General features: G+C 38.0%; 1 protein-coding gene across 4 annotated transcripts in view; it reads left to right on the plus strand.

The window, feature by feature from the left end:
* The window catches only part of KIAA1328 (KIAA1328 ortholog), a 403,426-nt gene that overhangs the window by 336,966 nt on the left and 47,824 nt on the right, over nucleotides 1-18,636 (plus strand). For all 4 annotated transcript variants that reach the window (XM_019013838.4, XM_019013839.4, XM_063699151.1 and 1 more), the window contains 2 exons: nucleotides 3,038-3,219; nucleotides 15,847-15,955. In XM_019013838.4, the coding sequence (XP_018869383.3) occupies nucleotides 3,038-3,219; nucleotides 15,847-15,955 (291 nt within the window). The remainder of the gene's footprint in view (nucleotides 1-3,037; nucleotides 3,220-15,846; nucleotides 15,956-18,636) is intronic.

Raw genomic sequence — 18,636 nt, forward strand, 5'->3', positions numbered from 1 at the left:
TTCTTTAAAAACAAGTTCTAGTCGGTATGTCTGTTAGAATAAATTATTGTTTTCTAGACGTTCAGCAGACAAGGAGAGAGGAGATGGTAATGGAAGGGACATGGTGAGAGTTTTTTGTTTGTTTTTAAATTATAAAATGCATGCCTATTGGAAGAAATTAAAACATTCAGAGTTATATAAATTAAAATATAAAACTCTTCCCTCTATTTCTTCTACTCCCTTCTAGTTTGACATTTATCCATCCAGAACTTTAAAAATATTTTTGTATATTTTTATTTTTATAAAAATGAGATCACATTATATACTCTATAATTGCAAATTGCTTTTATTTTAATAGCATGTCATGAAGTTTCTTCTCATCAGTGTAAAGAATTACCTCATCCTAGCCAAGTGTGGTGGCTCACACCTGTAATCCCAGCACTTTGGGAGGCCGAGTGGGCAGATCACGAGGTCAGGAGTTCAAGACCAGCCTGGCCAACATAGTGAAACCCCATCTCTACTAAAAATACAAAAATTAGCCGGACATGGTGGTGTGTGCCTGTAGTCCCAGCACTCGGGAGGCTGAGGCAGGAGAATCACTTGACCTGGAAGGTGGAGGTTGGGGTGAGCAAAGACTGCGCCACTGCACTCCAGCCTGGGCAACAGAGTGAGACTCCTCTCCAAAAAAACAAAAAAAAAAAAGAATTACCTCATTCTTTTTAATGGCTGAATAGTGTTCTTTATAATTAATATGTACCATAATTTATTCATTCTCTTATAGAATGATATTTGCTTTCAGTTTTTCACTATTACAAATAATTCTCCAGTGATTATCCTTAAACAAATATTCTCATGCTGTTGTTCATGTAATTCTGCAGGAGAAATTCCTTTTTTTTTCTTTCTTTCTTTTTTTTTTGGAAACAGAGTCTCACTGTCTCCCAGGCTGGAGTGCAGTGGCATGGTCGTATCTCACTATAAGCTCAAATTCCTGGGCTCAAGCTATCCTGCTGCCTCAGCTTCCCAAGTAGCTGGAACTATAGGCACATGCCACCATGCCTGGCTAATTTAAAGCAATTTTTTTCTTTAGTGATGGGGTCTTGCTGTGATGCCCAGTCCGATCTCAAATTTCTGGCCTCAAGTGTGGGATAAAAGTAGAACTGTTGAAAGAGGGATGCATTTTCATTTTGTGTTGACAAATCACTCACAAAAAGGTGATACCCATTTGTGGTTCCTGCAATAGGTATTAAAGTGCTCTTGTCCCCACACGCTCACTGACACTGGGTATTAATGGAGGATCTGCTCTTGTTTGTAGCCCTAGGAAAAAATCCAGTTTAGAGGAGGAGTTTGTGAGTTATAAGAAAAAGAGATGATTGACAGGCCATAGTCACAGAGGGGATGGGTCAAGATGGTATCAAGAGTGCAAATAAAAGGTAAAATTTTTTGAGACATGAAGAGAGGAATAGTAGATGAGTGAATATGGAAATAAATACAAATGAAGGAAGAAATTTTTCATATAGTCATCTTTATTTTAGGGAAATTAGAAGCCAAGTTTCCAGTTGTGATGGAGGATTACCAAGATGGAATTTTGAATAAAGGTACAGAAAAGCTTCTGTGAAAATGCTGTAAAGAAGCAGAAGGCAGTCAGTATTGGGAGTCTGGCTGAGCTGAGAATGAATCAAATTTGGGGAAGCCAATGGTTGGAGTCACATTCATTTTTCTACAGAACAAGCAGAGATGTAGTCACTGGATTTGCCTGGGTTTGGGGCCTCTGGGTTGATGTAAATTTATATAACATTCACCATAAGGTACTTTTATTTTCCGTATTTCCCTGTTCCGTGAGTGCAATTTGTATAACCCTAAGTTATACATCTGGTTGGTCTGCAGAGGAAAATGGTCTCTGTGTTCTGATTAAAAAAAAGAAGAGTATCACTTTTATACATTTTCTTGTGCCTACTTTATAAAGTCATATAACTAATGATTTTATTTTCTTTATATAATTCTGAACATAAAGCCGTTTACTTTCTTGGTTTTTGTTAATAAATTATGATATGAGCAAACACTGCTAAAAATTCTGATCGATATAAACCAGAGACATTTATAGAAGATTATGTGATTTGAATCCTGGTCAAAGGCCACCTGGAATAAGTGATAGACCTGGCAACACTCCATTCAGCTTATTCTTGTCTAGAGATTCGCTTTGCTTCTGGGGAGTTTAAACATTTTAATTTTAGAATCTTGTTTTTTGAGTAGCTGCCTCTATGCATTTCCATGTCTTTTTCTTTAATTTTCACATTGTTTATGGGCATGGGGAAGACAAAACCAAAGTGTCATGAGTTTGTTGTGAACAAACACGAAGAGGGAAGAGTGGAATAGTGAGAGATAACACATCATTAGAATATTTTTCCCTAAAATAAGAAAATATTATAAGAGGAAATATGCTAATGGTGGGAACATGGTTTATTAGAGAAGAAAATATGTACATGTGTTCATTTTCATTAAAATGCCTTTTATTCTATATTTGTCTTGTTGACCTTTCAATGAAACTGTGTAAGTATGGAGTCTAGTTCTTCTACGTGCACTGTTACACTACTCCTTACGTACTCTGGGTACATAATAAATACTAATAACAATTGAAAATTAGAAACACAAATGCGTTTGTGTGAGGCACATTGGTGATATTTTAATCCCTAGTGTTCATTTTTAGTACTTGGAAAACATCTTAGATATGCAAGTCCTGTTTTAGCATACTTTTTATTTCTATAGATAGCCTGGTTCTTAGTCATACTCTGTGACTTTATTAGCTGTTTCATCAGTTTGAATCTTATTTCCCCAACTCCCAGTGTAAGCTTTTTGAGAATAAAGACCATTTCTTTTCCAAAATTGTTGTGACAGGATACAAAATAGACGTTGAGTAAATTATTTAAATTATACCTCAATAAAAGGTAAGATAAAGAGAGTTCTTAATGAATTGCGTTTCAACCCATACTGAATTTAAATATCTATGTGCTCTGTGTTCCCTTCTGTGCCTTCAACAGTTCATTCATCGTTGTTCTTTCAGTTTATTGAAGTCAAACTGTGATGGCTGGCTGCTTGGAACATCATCATCTATTAAAAAGCACCAAGACCCCCCAAACGGTGGAGAGAATAGGAAGGAGAGGAAGACAGTTGGGTTTCATTCGCATATGAAAGATGATGCCCAGTGGTCATGTCAAAAGAAAGATACATATAGACCCCAAAGAGGTAAGTTTAACAACTGTAGTGGCAAAATGAGAAACTGGTAGGGGAAGGTAGTTGCTAGCCAATGAATTTCAGATGATTTCCTACAATGCTGAGCAAAAGTTAAATGTTTACACACTGAAGTGTGCCTGCAAGGCCACAGGTAACACATTTACTAGATTAGTGAATTGTGTCTGTGTTTTTCTTAGAATACTGGAATGAAAAACTGTATCCAACTTGTCCCTCTTTTTGCAAGCAATAACTGTTAAGAATTAGTCAGCAGTAAGTATGGTCATAGACTAAAATAATGAGTAAAGAGTAAAGAGGGCAAGATATTGAACATAAATCTCTCCTGGAAAAATAAACCCTAACAACTACAGTTAATCCTCATTTGACTGGAAACATGGGGAGGGTGGAGGAGATGTCATGGACAATTCCCCATATTGTGACTAAAGCAAAACCTCACAAGTCTAAAGCATTTTTTGCCTAGCAGTCTTTTAAGTGTCAGTAATACTTCCTGTTATATGTGGTAGATTTTAAAGAAATCAATTATAAGTAACTATGTTAAGTGTTGAGTGAAGCAAATTTATTTGTTTCCCAGTTGTTCCTGGAGAGGCTTTTGGCTTAATCTTTCCTGGCATCCTTAAAGGGACAACTTTGGAAAAGAATGGAGCAAGTCTGAGCTTTATTGTACAGAAAAGATGTACAGGAAACAAAAGGCCAAAAAGACCTCTGAGCCCTCTCCTGCTCACACCTCTTTCCTAGTGTCTTTTTTCCCTTCTCAAAACCATTAACCCAGATTTCCTTCTTATTTACCTGTTTTCCTACTGGACCAGCACCTTTCTACCTCTGGTGTCATGCAACCTACTTTTCATAATCTCTGTAGCCACTCTCACATTTATTTATTTGAAAATTGGGCAGTGCTTTGTGAGATCTTGCAGGTGTATATCTCCCTGCCTCTCTTCATCTGCTACTAGCTCTGTCATGCTTTTTGGGTTTGATTGTGATTAATCTAGAAATTGTTTAATACTCTTCCACATAATTGAGAAATGATAATTAGTTCAAATTTTGGGAGGGAGGACTATCCACAATTTGAAATAAAAGCAAAAGTACATTTTGTTAGACATAAGGCAAAGAAAGGTTTTGTAGACTTCCATTGTTTTAGAACAACTTAGAAGCTTCTTTTTAGACATTGCTTCCAAAAATAAAAATTAAATTGAAGAAACTTTATGAGGTAGAATCTTTACTTTCTCTGTTAGCAGTCCTTCAGAAACGGAAAACTCTTACCTCGGCTTCCTCTGTTCTTAGTCATTGCACTTTGGAGAGTGAAGAACTAGTCACAACTGGTGTGGTGGTTACACTGCAAGGCTTAACATAGTCTTCAGTTAACTTGTTTTCAAATTTGTATTGTGTGGCAGCACTAAGATAAAATGGCAAAATGAGAAAAATATAGTGGAATAGCAAAAGAACAAATAACTTGTGTTATTTGTTAAAACCACAGCAACAGTAGAAAGCAGCAATTGAAAAGGCACTTTGAGAAAGATATCATCAGGCCAGCCCTTGCTGTGGTGGAGGTTAATCTCTCCTGGGCCTAGCTACAGAAGCCAGAAGCCTGAAAAGGTCTTGTGTCCAAAAAAAATCAATTTCTAATTTGAAACAAAATCATTTTTGACTAACAGGGGTTCAGAACCCATTACTTTTTGCTGTATAGTCTGCTGACATTTCAGCACTTTCTGTTGTGCACAATGAATCCTAATAGTCATTTTATAATGTTGCTATACCAATCAATTTAACCAAGAGAAAGCGGTTACAATTCTGCAAAGTTTTCAGGAATAGTTTTCACTCATGTTTTTATTTTTTCTTCCATTAGGTTTTTTTCCCCTTTTTTTGTGGGGGTGGGGGAAGGTTGTAGTGTTGCAATAAAAAAAAATAAGAAACTTTTTCATCTTTTTAAGAGTTTTTATTTTAAGGCATTCACAGGAACTACTGACTTTCTTTTCTACTCATGAAAAAGACCGCCTTGTATTTTCCTTTTCTTTTATTCTAATATGGAGCTGTTAGCAAAATTATTATCTATATGACCATTAAAGAGGCTAAAGTTGCCCCTTTGGGCCATTCTGCCCATTGCACAGCTAGTGTATGCAGATTATAGTACAGGGCAAAGTTATTGCATTGGCATTTGCTGTGGCACCCAACCAAATGGGAGATATAAACTTTCCATGGATGCACAGTAGACTTGGAAACCCTGTTTATCATAAGGCTGATGACCTAGCACTAATCACCTAAGTTACACTGCTTGATTTATCACCTTCTTAATTGCTTTACCCTCTTTAGTGTGTCTGAATTTTTTAATATACTTTTCTTCTGTCTTACATCTTTTGTTTCTTTTGCTATTATCCTTTACTTATTAAGTACTACACAGGACATTTACTACAGGACCATTAATCTTTATTACCAGTCTCTTACTCCCTTACCTCTCCTATCCTCCTCACCATTCTGCCAGCTTTATGATGCTAAACATGTTAAAAAAAAAAAAAAAGACCAGACTATTGTCTCAGGAAACAACTTTATGATAGCAAAGATATGTACAGTATTGTCAAAATTACAGTTAAGATATATAAACTTGTTCATCAGTTTTAGTTACTTTTATTGAGCAATGTCAAACAGGGAGATAATACTTGGGAAAATCTAAACTTGAGTAAGAACTTTTAAAAGGCATAAATCTGGAAACACCTGATTTTCATTCCTCTTTTTTCCTCCCTTGTAGCCTCAAAACGTTTTCCACCAGCTTGCCTAGAACCCCCCTTTCCTGAGCAATCATCGATATTCCCTTTTATGAGAGCCCTCAAAACTGAGGGCATTTTTTTCTTGTTATGTTGATGGGCTAGCAGAGGCTGTGAAGCCACTGAGTGCACAGTTTTCAGAACTGAAATGTTAAACCTCTGACCTTGGCACTGCCCATTCCTAAGTCAGGCTGTAAAACCTGACTTTGGCCGCTCCCTTCCTCCTTTTTGTTCCTCCTTCTTGAATCTCTAAATTCCCTTAAAATGTTGGCAGAGGCTGAAGCTAGGGTAATTTTGATTTACCTGATGGTAGAGATTGTGCCCTTCATTTTGTCTTTGGGGTTTTCTTAGGTTATATGATTTTATATAGCAGCTGCCACTGGTTGAGGTCCCCTAGTAACTCCCAAACACATATTTTTTTTTACTGGAAGATGATTATTCTAGACTCATCTGAAGTAAAGAATAATCTCAGAAGCTCCTAGTTGTTCCTCTAAGTGAGCCTGTGCTGAAAATGATGTGAGTACTCTTCATAACCCCAGATAGATTAAAGTAGGTGACATGCTTAAAGAAATGAACAATTGGAGTGTCCAAAGTACAGAAATCATTTCTATCTTGCCTCTAAGGAGCATTTCTCATGTTTCTTTTATTATTACCATCAAGAGCATTATTATTTGTTCATCCATAAGGGTACCTTAAGATACTACTTCTGATTCCCAGAAATCTCAGCTGAAGATATGCTAAAAGTTGATGTCTTTATCAATAGCACATAGAATGCAAGCATAGTAGAGGGCTGTGAATAAACCCAGATATATAGAATAAATTCTCCTGGCTAGTCCACTAAAAAAAGGAATTCAAATATAACAGACTAGTGTTAAGAGTTAATGTTAATATATATGAAATATTGTCACCTAAACCAGAGGGTCTACATTTCCCATTCTCTAAAATGGAAAGAAATTTCTCAAAACACTATATAGTTTACTTTTTTATTATATATGTTTTGTATCTTCTCCGTCAGAATATAAGTTCCATATGTTCACTGTTGTATCCCCATCTCCTACAACATTGCTTAACATGTGGTGTGGTAGGTACTCATTAAACATTTGTTGAATGAATTAACATAACATTGTATATATTGATTTTTCTTTCGATGCCCTTATCCTGTTTCCCCAAAATAAGGACCTACTCAGGTAGACTTTTTCACCTCAGTACCTGCTGTGATTTAGTGATTTAAGCAAAATATATGTTTGTCTCTTCAGAGTTCTTATGGTGATCAATTGGTAACGTCAAAGAGAAATCAGTAGAGTGGGCTCTTAAAAATAGCACTGGCTGGGTGTGGTGGCTCACGCCTGTAAGCTCAGCACTTTGGGAGGCTGAGGCAGGCGGATCACCTGAGGTCAGGAATTCGAGACCAGCCTGGCCAACATGGTGAAATCCTGTCTCTACTAAAAATAGAAAGAGTTAGCTGGGTGTGGTGGCACATACCTGTAGTCCCAGCTACTTGGGAGGCTGAGGCAGAAGAATTGCTTGAGCCTGTGAGGCAGAGGTTTCAGTGAGCCGAGATCGCTCCACTGCACTCCAGCCTGGGTGACAGAGCAGGATTCTGTCTTAAAAATCAAAATCAAAATAAAAAAGTGCTGCCTTAGGAGTCAAGAAAATATGGACGGGGAGGGTTCTATTGTCTTGTATTCTAATTGAGGTTTAATGTATATACACTAAATTGTAGCGGCCTTAAATGTATAGTGTGATAAATTTTGAAAATTATGTATACCCGTGTAACCACTACCCCAATTAAGATATAGTACATTTCCATTTTCAATAAATCCTCATACTCTTTTCTAGTCAATCCTCCTGAAGCCTTTCCTCTTGGGTTGCTGATGGCTGCCTTCTCACTGCATCCTCACATGGCCTCTTCTGTGTGTGCATCCCAGGGAACGCTTCCTCTTCTTATAAGGACACCAGTCACTCTCAGGCCCACCCCTATGACTTCATCCATCTTAACTACCTCTTTAAAGGTCTTGTCTCCAAATATCGTCATATTCTGAGGTGTCCTGGTCTTTAGGACTTCAGATTAATTAGGGAAGGCACAACTAAGTCCATAACAACCACTTTCTTTCTAATTTTTCTGCCTTAGACCATCTAGGGGTTTTATTACAATATAGAATACAATGAGAAAAGTAGACTTCCATGCCTTGTTCCCAACCTTATAGGGAAAAGATAGTCTTTCACCATTAAGTATGATTTTAGCTGAAGGGTTTTTTTTATTTTTATTTTTTATTTTTATTTATTTATCTATTTATTTATTTATTTATTTATTTATTTAATTTTCTTTTTTTTTTGAGAAGCAGTCTTGCCCTTGTTGCCCAGACTGGAGTGTAATGGTGCTATATTGGTTCACTGCAGCCTCCACCTCCTAGGTTCAAGCAGTTCTCCCGCCTCAGCCTCCTGAGTAGCTGGGATTACAGGTGTGCGCCACCACGCCCAGCTAATTTTTTTTTTTTTTTTTTTTTTTTTAGACGGAGTTTTTGCTCTTGTTTCCCAGGGTGGAGTGCAATGGCATGATCTCGGCTCACCACAACCTCTGCCTCCCGGGTTCAAGTGATTATCCTGCCTCAGGGTCCCGAGTAGCTGGGACTACAGGCGCTCACCACCACGCCCGGCTAATTTTTTGTATTTTTAGTAGCAACAGGGTTTCACCATGTTGGGCAGGCTGGTCTCAAACTCCTGACCTCAGGTAGGCACTGCGCCAGGGCAGATGGAGGCTTTTTGAAAATGCTCTTTATCGGGCTGAGAAAGTTTCCTCCTAGTTTGCTGAAAGTCTTTGTCATAAAGGGGTGTTGAATTTCATCAAATCTTTTTTTCTGTACTTACAATCATGTTATGTTTTTTCTTCTCAGAAGGTAGTTTAATGATTACACTGATTGGGAGATATTGGGGTGGTAATTTTTTTTTTTTTTTTTGGTAATGACCTTGTCAGCTTTGGGTATCAGAGTTATGCTAGTATCATAAATGCATCAGGAAACATCAGTGGAAATGGTGTGGTAGGTACCTTCAGGGCCTCATCTCTCCCAAGAAACACTGAAAAATCTTGCAAAAACTGTCAGAAGCTACCTTATCAGAACTCTGGAGGATAGTGAAAGATTTACAGAAACAAAACCAATTCTTAGCCAGGAGAAAGGCTACTGAAGCATTGTAGGAGGACTTTAGTGTTAACTTAGTCTTGCCCTACCCCAAGCTTTTCCCAACCCGCAGCCCGTGGGCCATATGTGGCCCAGGACAGCTTTGAATGCGGCCCAACACAAATTTGTAAACTTTCTTAAAACATTATGAGATTTTTTTGTTGCGATTTTTTTTAAGCTCATCAGCTATCATTAATGTATTTTATGTGTAGTCCAAGACAGTTCTCCCAAGGTGTCCTAGGGAAGCCAAAAGATTGGGTGCCCCTGCCCTCCCCTCTTCCCAGCGTGGCAGCAGTCTAAAAGATGGCAGCCTGAGTTCCAGGTTTTAGTATCTGCCCTCTGAGGAAGCAGAGCAGACCCTGTTCTCAAGGGATTGTTTCTCTGTTTTAACCTGTCTGTGGATTCCCTAAAGGGCTGACACATGGAGCCTGCCTTTGTTTTGTCTGACTAAACTTTCTCTGGGCAGAGAGTGGCTACATATAGGACATTCCTTGAAAACACTGAAAATCAGATGAACACACTACTGGCACCTGGGGTTTAAAAAAATAAATAACAATGAGGCAAACAATAGACACACCAAAAAGTCAGATGATCTAGAATAAATAGAAGATCTAAATAGACCTATATAACAAGTAAAAAGATTGAATCAGTAATCAAAACCTCCCAACAAAACAAGCCCAGGACCAGATGGCTTCACTGATGAATTTTACCAAACATTTAAAGAATTAACACAAATTCTTCTCAGACTCTTCCAAAAAATGTAAGAGGAAAGAATATATCCTAATGAAATGGGAAAAGTTCCCCTATCTCCCTCGCAGGGTGTGTAATGGGGGAGTGGCTTGCTTCTTCAGTGCCCTGCTGCTCAAACCTCTAGGGGGAGCATGCAGATGGGCAGGTTGTGGGGCTCTGACCACATGGCAGTGTCTAGGGGTAGATGTTTACAGCTCCTGAAGCCCCAGTGGGCATTTGCTGCCGTGTGCCCTTTTAGTTTTGCCGTCTATAGGTGGCTTGTGTTAACCAGCTCAATTAGACCCTCTACCTGTTTGCAAGGACAGATGGCTTTCTGTATCCCGGGTTCTTGCCTTAGTGTACTGGAAAAACTGGATCACACGTGGGCTTGGAGAATGAATGCAAGGTTTTATTTAATAGTGGCAGTAGCTCTCAGCAGATGGATGGGGAGTCAGAAGGGGGATGGAGTGGGAAGGTAGTTTTACCCTGGAGTTGGGCTGCTTAGCGGCTGGACTCTCTTCCAACCGCTTTGGCCAAATTCCCCTCGCTGTCTGCATCGTTCCACCGATCAATGGCCTGCCAGTGTCTGCTGGTGCCTGTTGGTATGTTCTTCCACTCCTCTCGATGTCCAGCTGCTTGTGTGCTCTTCTGCCGGTGTGTTCCTCTTGATATCCAGCAGCTTCTGTCCCTTCCTGCTAGGGTCTTGGGGTTTTTATGGGCACAGGATGTGGGGGTGGCAGGCCAGGGTGGTCTTGGAAAATGCAACATTTGGGTGCCAAGCAGGAGTGCTTGTCCTCACCTTGGTCTGTGGGCACAGGCCCAGTGGTGGAACCCTCACCAGGGACCCTGCCCTTTTCATCCCTGCACTTCCTTGCCCCCCTCCCTGATATCAAAGCCAGAGACAGATGTCACAAGAAAAGCAAACTATAGACCAGTATTCTTTATGAGTATGGATGAAAATATACTTAATAAAATACTAGCAAGCCGAATACAGCATATTGAGAGGATTATACATCATAACTAAGTGAGATTTAGCCCAGGAATACAAAGGCAGTTCAACATACAAAAATCAATCAATGTAATACACATTAATAGAATGAAGGAATAACCACATGATCATCTCAGTTTACACAGAAAAAGCATTTGACAAAATCCAACATTCTTTCATGCTATCTGCCCAACTTTATAGGAAATTGTTTGTTGACTCTGCCATAGTAGGTCACCAAGGACAAGGAGAGGTATTGGAAGAATACACATGAAAAGTTGTTATAGGACAGAACAGAAGTGGCACATATAATGTCCACTGGCTTTCCACCTTACCACACATAATTACAAGGAGGATTAGGGAATATAATCTAGCTGTGTACCTAGGAAGAAGGAAGGAGTACATTTTGGTGGATAACTGACAGCATCTGCCACAGCAGCATTCTTCATAATAGCCCCAAACCAGAAATACTCCGAATGTCCCTCAATAGCAGAAGGGATAAAAAGTCATAAATGCATACAATGGAATACTACTTAGCAAAGAAAACAAAGAAACTGCAGTACATAAAAATTATCAGCATAGGTAAATTTTGCAGACAATTTAAGCAAAGGAAGTCTCAAAAATAATATACATAATATATTTCTAAAGTTCAAAAGCAACAAAACTAAATGACATGTTTAACCAAGCACATAAATGGTAGAACTATAAAGAATAGAAGGAAATAATTATTAGAATAGTTGGGGCCCCTGGAGGCAAGAAGGAATTGTGACTGGGGATGGATATTGGTATTGTATCTGGGTGGTAGTGCTGCCAGGGCTTGCTTTCTTGAGCTGGGAATGGGTTACACTGGTTTTGTCTTTATAATTTATTCTTTAAACTGAATAGATAATATGGCTCAGCCATTTAAAAAATATAAAATAAAACAAAGGGCCCAGAAACAGAGTTTTCTTAAACATTGAACTCTAAGAAAAAAAAATTGCCGTGAAATATACCCAGTTATATCTAAATAGGACATGATCCATTATAATCAATTCCATCTGTGCATGTGAAAATATATGTGTGTGTTTATGTAAATGCATTCACATATATTACATGTATATAAACATACACATTTATGTATGAAATCAATTAGCCTAGTAATATTCTTACCAGCATTTTATTTATTTATTTATTTATTTATTTTTTTTTTTTTGAGACAGAGTCTGGCACTGTCGCCCGGGCTGGAGTGCAGTGGCACGATCTCGGCTCACTGCAACCTCTGCCTCCTGGGTTCAAGAAATTCTTCAGCCTCAGACTCCTGAGTAACTGGGATTACAGGTGCCTGCCACCAAGCCCAGCTAATTTTTTGTATTTTTAGTAGATATGGGGTTTCACTATGTTGGCCAGGCTGGTCTAGAACACTTGACCTCTTTGTTCACCCGCCTCGGCCTCCCAAAGTGCTGGGATTACAGGCCTGAGCCACGGCACTCTGCCAGCATTTTTATTTATTTTTAAGCATATGTTGTTATTGTGTGTGTGTCTGTGTTTGTGTGTGTGTGTGTGTGTTTAAATATACAGGAATATAGAGTTCCATGAATATGCATAACCGTAATTGTTGGTATACTTAATATTAAATAAAATTTATAAATGGAACAAATACAATTAAAAGCTGATGTATAGCTTTCTGGAAATGCAATAAGGAATAGAGCTTAGAGAATTAATAAAAAAGAATAGTTAAACTTGGTCTGTGCTTTACAGCAATCATTCTTATCCTTTTCAGGGTCCCATACCCTTTCAGAATTTGGTAAAAGATATGGTTTCTTTCTTCAGAAAAATAAATGAGCACACATATATACATTGTTGTGCCTTACAATTATGAGGTATCTGTACATTCCTGAAGTACATTCTTCAATTATAAAAATCCCTGGACCATCTGTTAAAATTCCTTCTTTAAATTGTCCCCAGGTATTCTGTGATAGTGACCAAAAATATATTTATATTCTGTCACTACCAAGCATTTCTTCTTCCCTTTCACCTCACTCACAAATCCCTTTCAGTTGTTTCTACTCCTATTTGTCCATCTTAATTTCCTCTTGCATCACCCAGGATTCTACCCAGACAATTGTATTGGTAGTGAACTGCTTTGCCTGCCTTTGTTCTATCTGTTCCACTCTATTCTAAATTCTGCCTCAAAATTAATCTCTCCAAAGACCAGTTTGGTATTTTTTTAATCATTGTTGTTACTGTTTTATTTTTGAGTCCCTCTAAAATAATGCTTACAAGTTTGCCATACAGAGCCAAACAGACCTTGATTGCATTCAAAATCCAGCTTTGCTCTTACCAGCTGGGTGATGCTGGACATGCTGCTTGATCTTTTTACAATTTCCACTTCGTTATCTATAAAATAAGTACACTAATATAATTTAAAGACTGTTGTAAGGATTAATGAGATGATACATTTAAAGTGATTAGCAGGGTACAAGGACATAGTGATGTTCAATAAATATTTCCTGACTAAATGAAATATTTAGCCTTGAGGTTTTTAATTTAATGCTTTTGCTAATGTAACTCTCTGTCTCCCATTTCATGCTCGCCATTGTTTCCTATCAAAGAATCCTACCTCCTGCATCAAATGTTCCCCAAATCCTATAGCCAAATGTGAACTCTCCCATTTCTTAATTCCTCAGACTTTTCATAGTACTTATTACAGCAGCATAGCATAATGGCCAAAGCTCTCAGGTCATCTTGGACATAGATACTAGCTCCATCACTTATAGCTCGGTGACCTTGGGCAGATCACATAGGCTCTTTATGGCTTATTTTCCTTATCTGCAAATTTGTTATAAAAATATTATTTCAAAGAGTTTTTATGAAAATAAAAAATAATTTCTAAAAAAGGTAAAACAATAGAGATAGAGAGGGGGCTAGGACCAGATTAAGGCCGGGAGCAGGTATTACCTACAAATGGGCAAGAGGGAACCTTCTGAAACAAGGAAATATTCTAAAACTGGATTTTAAAAAGAAATATCTAAGTACCATGCAAATTTAAAATAAAAACTGGCTTGTAGCCATGCTTTCATAGCTATATAAAGTTACTATTTATCAAACTCTACAGTTAAAATGAGTAAATTTTATGATACTCAAATTATACCTCAATAAAACTTATATATACACTAAGCATATTGTATGTGTTAGCAGTTACCACCTTATACTGCCTTGTGTTATATGTGGTTTTGGTTTTGTTTTTTTCTTGAGACAGATTCTTGCTCTGTTGCCCAGGCTAGAGTGCAGTAGTATGACCATAGCTCACTGCAGCCTCAACCTCCTGGGCTCAAGGGATCCTCCTGCCTCAACCTCCTGAGTAGCTCTGACTAGGACTGCAGGCACATGCCACCACACCTGGCTAATTTTATTTTTTATAGAAACAGGATCTTGCTATGTTGCCCAGGCTGGTCTTCAACTCCTGGCCTGATCCTCCTGCCTTGGCCTCCCAAAGTGCTCAGATTACAGGTGTGAGCCACTGAGCCCATCCTCTATGTCTCTTTATGTGATAGTCAAGAGTGTCTTGTGTCCTTACTCTCATACCTTCCTTTTCCTCCCCATAAACTAAGCCTGAGCTTAATCCTGGCACTGGCCAGTATTAATGTGTACTTGTTTGGGTTGAGGGTACCACAGATTTCTATATATAAAGAAGAATGAATTGTGCATTTAGAGGCTGGTCTTTTACATCTACGCATAATAGATCAGTGGGACCCTGTCTCTACAAAAATAAAAATAAAGAATTAGCCTGGCATAGTGGCACACATTTGTAGTCCCAAATACTCAAGAGGCTGAGGCAAGAGGATCACTTGGGCCCAGGAGGTCGAGGTTGCAGTGAGCTGGGCTTGCACCACTACACTCCAGCCTAGTGATAGAGGGAGACCCTGTCTCAATAAACAAACAAACAAACAAACAGAGTAGAGAATAGTTGACATAAAGAGTATAGTTTTTGAAGCCAAGGATAATGGTGATCATTTTGATGCTAATCGCTATAGCTGTAAGACTCTAGCCTTCTCTATGCCTGATGATTTCAGGTTGCACGCAACCTGTTGCCATTCCCAAAGTTAGCATACTGCACTCCTGGCATTTTAGGGTCTGGTATTCCCAGCACTCCAAAGCTTTTTGTTATTTGAATACTCTCCTTTTCGTCAAAGAGTGGATCTTCCCAAATAAGTTCATGCATCCCGGATAACAGTTTTCAAAGAACCAGAAGAAAAACTGCATGCGATTCTTACAGTCTTCCAAGATAAATATAGCAATATTTTATGTTGTTTAGAAACTAATAATAACTGAAAAATAAAATAAAAACAATATTTCTGTCCATACCATCTTTTTATTTAGCACTCCAGAAGAGAAAAGTAATTACAAACTAACCATTGCTTGTTGGAAAGGAATTGAGGCCAAGTCAGGCAGTTCCTGGGAGGATAAACTATTGCTTAGGAACTTTCCCATGGCACTCGAATGAATATTAGTTGAGCATCTCTTCCAATTAAGACATGTGTTTTAGCCAATGTTGAGTTCTCTAAAAGAAACTTTCAAGAGTTATATATATCTTGAAAGTGTTTTAAAGAGGATCAATTTAATTTGGAGGGTTTAGACTTACAAAGTGCTGGAATCTTTCTTATGAAAGTTAAAGGGAGCAAAATAAAACATCCCACCTCCTTGGGCATTTTCACAGTAAACCAAGATCAGCAGGGCTTTGCTAGGCAATCAGGTTTAAAAACAAAATCTCTAGTTACTCTGTCACTGCAAAAATGTATTTTCTTAAAGTACATTATAGATTTCCCATGTTTACAAAACTGAAGTGAGTTTTTCATATGCCATTGTTACATTTCAGGGAAACAAGTGGCTTACCTTTGAAGCTTGGACATTCCTATAATGTCTTATAAATTTACTAAGAGTGAACTTTTCCATTTTCTTTTATTGAATGCCCAAATTATTTTCTTTATTTTTCATATAGGGACAATGACAGGAGTTAGAAAAGATGCGTCTACATCTCCTATGCCAACAGGAAGCCTAAAGGATTTTGTCACCACAGCCTCACCATCATTACAGCACACCACCTCCCGGTAAGCTTCAGAGATTCTTTAGTTTTTAATATTCTCCCTATGAGAGCATTTTTTTGAAGTTTATTTAATAAGGAATGGAAAAATCTTGACAACTCTTAGTAATTCTTTCTCAAGAGAGGTCCTTCTTTTGAAGCATCTAGATTTGGCCAGTTTGAACCACATGGAGTCCTTTTCTTTATACATGCACTTTCTTAGTTGATCATGGTAATGGGTAAGGGCTTCCATAGAAACCTAAAGCTAAACCTATCCTTCACCAGAAAGTCTGTTTAGCAGCAGGGCTTTCCTAATTTATCACAGAAAAGTTATACATTTAGACTATAAGTTTAACTAGCTGAAATCATTGCTATTGAACATTATAGTGGCTTTTGTACTAGTTAAAGGAATACCAACATTAACTTAGACCAGACACATTTGAAGGGTTAAGCATTTGATCAGCCTTTTCTGGAGTCAGGGAAAGAAATATCTTATTTTAAATTTCCCATGTCTAATAAACCAACTCCCACATTATGCAATTAAGGCTGAATATGTAAACGTCAGTACCAAAAGGGCTTGGTTTGTGTTTCTTCAGGGATATGATTGGTTTTGAGCACTTAAATTCATAGCAGCTTATCCGATGAATTGAATATAAATGTTAAGACTTAATTTGTAGTTAATTTGAAGTCCATTGGCTTTGCAAAGTAGAAATGCCCAAATTACAAGTCTCAAGTCTGATGATTTTAAAGATGTACTCTAAAATTTATTATTTTGGTTTGAGGTAATTTCAAAGGGAAGAGAAAGATTATTTCTTCCTCCTCTAAAAAGTTGTATTCCAGTCCAGTGCCTATAGATATGCTGTTCCACAGAAGCCAAACCTAGGAAACAGTGTGTTCATCGTATTTTGGCTCTTTTTGTCATTCCTTTAATTCTGGAGCTAGAAAGGTAAGCATCTTAAAGAACTTTTGAGAAATGACTCCAACACAAAAGATAATAACAATAGCCACCATCTATTAAGTATCTGCCATGTCCCTAGCACCTTGCCAAGCCCTTTATATGCATTGTCTAATTTAATCTTCACAACCTTATGAGGTGGTACTATTATCTCCATTTTTAAAATTAGGAAACTAAAGTTCAGAGATATTGAAGAACAGTCTAAGATCACATAGCTAACAACAGGCAAAGCCAGCATTTCAGACTCCAAACCTCGTAATCTTAAATATTGTAACAGTTGACAATGACAACCTCTCTATTTTGGAGGCCACACACAATCAAAAAGAGAATTTAACTAGTTTGCCGCATCCTTTCACTGTTGCTGCTTTCTTCCTTTTTTTTTTTGAGATGGGGCCTCACTCTGTCGCCAGGCTGGAGTACAGTGGTGCGATCTCAGCTCACTGCAACCTCTACCTCCCGGGTTCAAGCAATTCTTCTGCCTCAGCCTCCCAAGTAGCTGGGACTACAGGCGCCCACCACCACACCCGGCTAATTTTTTTTTGTATTTTTATTTTTATTTTATTTTATTTTATTTTATTTTATTTTATTTTATTTTATTTTTTGAGACAGAGTCTCGCTCTGTCACCCAGGCTGAAGTGCAGTGGCGTAATCTTGGCTCACTACAAGCTCCACCTCCTGGGTTCACGCCATTCTCCTGCCTCAGCCTCCCGAGTAGCTGGGACTACAGGCGCATGCCACCATGCTTGGCTAATTTTTTGTATTTTTAGTAGAGACGGGGTTTCACTGTGTTAGCCAGGATGGTCTTGATCTCCTGACCTTGTGATCTGTTTTTTTGGTATTTTTAATAGGGACAGGCTTTTACCATGTTTGCCAGGATGGTCTCGATCTCTTGCCCTCATGATCTGCCCGCCTTGGCCTCCCAAAGTGCTGGGATTACAGGTGTGAGCCACCATGCCTGGCCACTTTCTTTTATTTTTAATGCTACTATTGTTGGCATTCTTCCAAAGACCCACAATAAGTTGTGTTTCTGAAATGTTGATGGGGCTTCCTCTTTGGATCACTTAACGTTGTGGCTGAAAGCTTGTGCTCAGAGGGTTTCCATCCTAGCTCACCTTGAGGGACTCATTTGGAGGAATTAGAGGTAAAGAAGGAAGATTATCTGGATTTTCAGTCTTAGTGAATTTTCCTATTGTTAAAGATTAAAATGAGATCTTTAACACCACTTTAATATATTGTTTTTGATGGTTGCATTTCAGTTTAGAGGGAAGTATGAAAAAATGGAATAAAATGTTGCCCCAGTAAGAGTTTTATAAAACATCCTCAGCACATATTTTTGGAATGGATCATATCAACATTGTAGAGTTTTACAAGCCCAGGTTAAAACTGCTGTGAAGAGTCATATTTACAGACTTTAAAAAAGGATTATCTATTTGTCCTTAATACTGCAGATCAGCTAAATATAGATTCTCAGAAGCTTCCTATGTAATGAGCATTTGGCTTAATAAAGCAACATGTAGCACACCATATTTTATCTTTAGAAATGCATGATGACATCATACAGGTCTCTTATACGAAGTGCAGAGTTAAAAAAAAAAAATCAGTACTATGAAAATCAGTTACCAAGAAGGCATAGTGGTGGCTTTCCAGATTTCAGAATCAGGATTATTTGAACTGTTTTTATTTCAAAGTATAGAAAAGGCATTTTTTTAAATAGACTACATATCAGTCACATGCAGACTCTTAATGTAAGAGAA

The sequence above is a fragment of the Gorilla gorilla genome, chromosome 17 (genome assembly GCF_029281585.2).
Source record: "Gorilla gorilla gorilla isolate KB3781 chromosome 17, NHGRI_mGorGor1-v2.1_pri, whole genome shotgun sequence".
Lineage (NCBI taxonomy): Eukaryota > Metazoa > Chordata > Mammalia > Primates > Hominidae > Gorilla > Gorilla gorilla.